General features: G+C 34.6%; 1 protein-coding gene across 1 annotated transcript in view; it reads left to right on the top strand.

The window, feature by feature from the left end:
- Positions 1-4,218, top strand: part of LOC102679376 (mediator of RNA polymerase II transcription subunit 15-like) — a 94,022-nt gene extending 89,804 nt beyond the window's left edge. Inside the window, 1 exon segment of the mRNA XM_006616878.2 lies at positions 3,406-4,218. Within this exon segment, the coding sequence (XP_006616941.2) occupies positions 3,406-3,627 (222 nt within the window). The 3' untranslated portion in view covers positions 3,628-4,218.
- Positions 4,219-5,125: the final 907 nt, after the last annotated feature.

The raw sequence follows: 5,125 nt of genomic DNA, 5'->3' as shown, positions 1-5,125 counted from the left end.
AAAAAAAAAAAAAAAAAAAAAAAAAAACAAAAAAAAAAAGAAAAATCTTGTTTAGATGGCATTGCGACGAGAAACACAATTATTAATCTCGCGGATTAATCTATTTTATAGGGATTTGAAAATATGATCGAAACTGAAATTCCGTAACAAAATGCATTTTATTCGTGGACGTTCGACGCATGAATGAAGCATAATGTGGAAATGAAAAATGGAACGAGAAGGGAATTTTAACAAAGCGATACGAAATTGTCACGGGCTTGCGTCAAATAAAACAATAAAACGTTTCTCTTGGAAATCTCGTAAAATGATTTTGTCGAATAATCTACGATTTGATACAATTTGACTGAGGCATGATTCAAATTGCTTTAAAAAAAAATAATATATTTGGCGAGAAATATAATTTTATATTACATTTGATGTACCACCGTACCATACCAAAGTCGAGCAAGATTCTCGATGGCGGATATCGATTTTCGATTAACGCAAAGAACGATAATGCAAACGAGAGAGAAATGCAACGAAATTCAAAAAAATGTTATGCGCATTGACGATTTAGGAAACGTTCATAATTTATATATTTTATACGCTTCAATCGCGTATAAAATGATACATAAAAATTCGATGAATAATATAATTCATTCACGATAATATTCGAATGAAATTCACTCGAAAATTTCTGGTATTTTATCATAATTAAATTACTGAATGGAACAATCTTGGCGAGGATCGAATTAAGTGAAAATTATTTGGAATCATTGTTGGAACCAAATGTTCTAGTGGAGAGCATGCATGTTGCACTCATAATAGTTTTGAAGTATCGCGAAATCTATGTAAAGCAATTCGGTAAATGGATAACCGGAAATACGTGGGACCAAGCTCGGAAGATAACAGTTGCTGCGGTCGAGTTTGCGACATTTCAGCCAATGGGGATGTGTCGAGAAGGACTAGTGTTATTCGCGCTATGCCGAACCATTGGAGTAATTGGACTAATTACCCTACGCAATTATCCGGAATTAATCGAGATAAACCGCTTAATTAGCACCACGTTCGTTGTTGCTTGCTACAGTATTCGTTGTTGATTCCAACTACCTCGAAATATATTATAGATTATTCGAGAATCTTCATCTTGATGCTCTTCGTATCGATCTTGACTTTTCGAATCGATATTTCGTACGATGGTGAAATTTCTGAATCGATTTTCTTTTTCAAAATAAAATATTTCAAACCGTTTTAACAAAACTTAATTACGGTGATTCTAGGTATAATATTTGCACAAAATCAAAGCAGAAAATCAATTTTATTTCATAAATAAATTTTCATCTATAAATGCACGATAGAAAATACATTTTTATCTGCAACACGCCTCAAGATACGTTCAGAAAATATCCTAATTTACAAGGTCCTCTTGCTACAGCTAAATTAAATATTATTACAGAAATTTTATATATAATCAATTTTATTCCCTGATATTCGAATATTCAATATATTTTTGCATTAAGATTCAAATTTTCCATAAGAATTCACACGTTTAGTTTCTGCAACGATACCGATCACAATTCAATAAACTTCCAATGCTTTTTTCTAGTTTAACATCTGCACAACATAGCATCGCCGTTTAAGTAAATTATTCCGCAAAAGGAACCAACCACACTCGACTCGAGCGAACGAACAGGACGAATCGAATTAAAATCGTAGTTCGATTTCCGGCCGCGCTTAGTTTGCTTCGTCATCAGACAAGTTCACACGGCGAGTTTTCCGTAGTTGTTGGTTAACGTAGCCGTTTCCACACCGTTTTCGATTGGCCAATTAAGATTTACGCGTTCCCAGCAATGACACGACGATACTGCGCACGGTTCGACAGTTCCCATGAATTTATCGTTTTATCGTTTGTTCCTATGCCAGCCAGATATCCGCGCCAGAACGACGTGCCACGTTCCTCGATCGGATTTATTCGCTGCCGGGGGGGAGGGGGGGAAACAACATTCTGAACGCCATAAAGGAACGAGATAACGACACGATCATCTATCGGCATATGCGCAATATTTTTTCTTTTTATTTTTCTATTATTTTTTTTTTTTAATGTATTTATACGCATTTATGCGAAATTTGTACCATGTGATTTTTTATTATATTTTTGAAGACGATTTTTGAGAAGCTAGTTATCTGATTTTGGGAGATGAATATATCGATGTGTATAATAAGTGAGGAATAATTTTTCAGTTTTTTCTTTTTGATAGAAAATAATCGATTATAAAATTCTATTATATTTTAGCAACTTTCTCAATTTTATATCGAGTAAAACATCGGTTAGTTTGTAATTTTTAAAATTCACATTTGTAGATGCGTGTATTCGTTTCATTGGTAAGCTTGTACGAGAGTGGGAATTTATTATTAATTATAAATTCGAGAAGGAAATTTGCTAATAACTTTGGTTAATAATGTTCAAGAGAGCAATTCTGTGTTTAATTTTAAATTATACGATAATAATGGTGCAACAATATTAAAAAGCATAAACGCCATTAATTATTTCTTTCGCGTATTTCAATTTATATTCGAATTATATTTAATATTTGCTTGTAACTTGAAAAAAAAGAAAAACACGAATGGCATATTGGAGTTTTGACATAAAAAGGGAACTTTATGAATAATAGTAGACACCGGAAAGCATTTTCAGGAAAACTGAAAATATTTATATACGATATTTGCAGAACACGAGCCGTTTTAACCAAAAATATTTTTGTTCCTCCGTTTTACATCCCCCTAAAAAAGTTTCGAACCCCTTTGTTTTCTACTCCTGTCGCTCACAAAATGAATGCTTCGTTTACAGTTTTCATTTGAACGTATTGAAAAATACATGATAAAACTCAGACGACGAAACTGCAAGAATATTATAACAATTCCTTTGCTTTCCATTGCTACTTTATCATTTTAATTGGATTTAGTGACTTTCGTCCTTACGACGAAATTACAAATATTTCTATCTCCATTGAACATAAACATTTTTCTCTTGTTATTTTATCTTCGTTAATTAATACATTCTTTTATTAATTAAAAACAATAACGAATCATCAATACACTCACAATACGATTATATCTCTCGAATACTTTTTAAAATTGAAAAGAAAAAAAAGAATCACATTATTCCTATTCCAATCTCTTTCGTCAACTTCAATATACCATTCTCGATTACATTCAAGGTCAATTCCATTAATTTTGCGCAATTTCGCAAAAGTTCGTTAGTAAAAAAAAATTATACTTACCCGGCCAATGACGTGGCCGGAATAATTAAGACGGCCAAGTCGCGTCGAATATTAATAAAATCCCCCCCTTTCTCCCGCGTCGTAATTAACCCGGCAAAAAATTAATAAATCATTCACACTGACCGTTGACAATTATCTGTTCCAGAGCAACAGAAGCCAGCCAGCCATCGGATTGAAGCAGACGCCCAAGGCTCGGGTAAGTTTTTCCACCCCTACGTTGGGCAAAATCCACCTCCTCCGTTGCTACCCCTTTTTGCCACGCGGAAATTCAAATAAGGAGAACGATCTCGCCTCGAAACTAGTTAGCAGCAGCTCGTTAGAGGCTCGATCGATGCCCACCTCGACCGAGTTCCACCCGTACTTTTGACCAAACAACTTTTTCAAATCTCTTCCTTTTCCCAGCCTCCTCGAGGAAAGTTGAAATAGGCGAACGCAATCCCTTCTCTCTCTTTTTCTTTTTCTCTTCAACTTTTCACGTACGTGTACGTGCGCTCGTATATCTTCGCGAGGCAGCGAACCACGAAATCGGCGGGGAGGGGACGGAGGGACACGTAGTATAATTTTACGACTTTAGTTTCGCCAATTTCTCGAAAGTATCGGGGAAGGGGAAGGGGGGTTGAAACGACGTCGTCGAGACGTTTGTTTGTAATTTACGATCGTGGAATCGCGTGTCGTGCAATCGAGCATCCGGTTATTCAACGTTAGCTTGTCCCCTTGACGAAATCCTCTTGCATTTATATGGGGTGTATATATTTTAGAATCGACGATTTTCGGCTATTGAGAAATTATTCTAGTTCGATTCTCTTTATGAATTACTCGATAAAGTTGCTATCGAATAGAAATTGTAGTAATTAAAGCGATAAATAGTAAGGGGATAATTTCCAGTTTGATTATCATAACTGGTTTAAATTAATTAGCATTGTTTACTGTCGTATATATTTACCTTGAATAATAACATCGATTATTAATAAAATTCGATGATGGAAATTGAGCGATATTTACAGGGTAACTAATTAAATTTCGTAATTAAATGTAAAAATAATCGAAATAAGAAACTCGCGAAAAAATTGAAGCTTTTCCGAATAGAATCGATAAACTTTAATAAAGTTAATCGAACGAGGGATCTTTGCGAAGAAGGCGATTTTTTTTCTTTTCTTTTTCTTTTTTTTTTTTTTTTTTTTTTTTCTTTTTCTTTTTTTTTTTTTTTTTTTCTTTTTCTTTTTTTTTTTTTTTTTTTCTTTTTCTTTTTTTTTTTTTTTTTTTTTTTTTTTTTTTTTTTTTTCTTTTTTAAAGATCGACGACGAGGTTCGTAGGATCGTTGTGACGATCGTTCGCAGGCGTAACATTACACGCCTCGTGTTAGAGACAACCGGGAAGAGGAAGCGTACGGGCGAACAAAGCCACTAAATGACATACTCTATCCACGGGTGCACGTGACGCGTGCGCTCGGTTTTAATCCCCACTGGGCCTACTTATTCTGCCAGACAGACGGGGACAGTGTGGAACAAAGGGGGCAAAGGTTGGATATCTCTGTCTCTAGGTGGAAAAATCACCGGGAAAACAAACGGGAAGCTGAGACGGAAACGACCGATGGTTTGTTCGTTACAATGGGTTCGTGTGTCACGCGAGATAAGTTAATTGACGAGGATTAAATTATTAATTTTTCTCGATCGATCGATGATCGAGATCGTCGAACGACGAAGGGAAATAATTTTTCTCGAGAGAATTGTTAATATGTAGGGGAATTTCGTGGAGATTCTATCTTTTCTCGAACGATATAATTTAATTTTTTTTTATTCAGAATTTTAGTTTTTCTATTATAATATTTATAATCGATTATAATTCCAAGCTACATTTCAGTAAAA

This window comes from Apis dorsata, unplaced genomic scaffold (genome assembly GCF_000469605.1).
Source record: "Apis dorsata unplaced genomic scaffold, Apis dorsata 1.3 scaffold_285, whole genome shotgun sequence".
NCBI classification, from domain to species: domain Eukaryota; kingdom Metazoa; phylum Arthropoda; class Insecta; order Hymenoptera; family Apidae; genus Apis; species Apis dorsata.
Note: the sequence above shows the minus strand (reverse complement) of the source record. Positions and strands in the feature narration are given on the sequence as shown.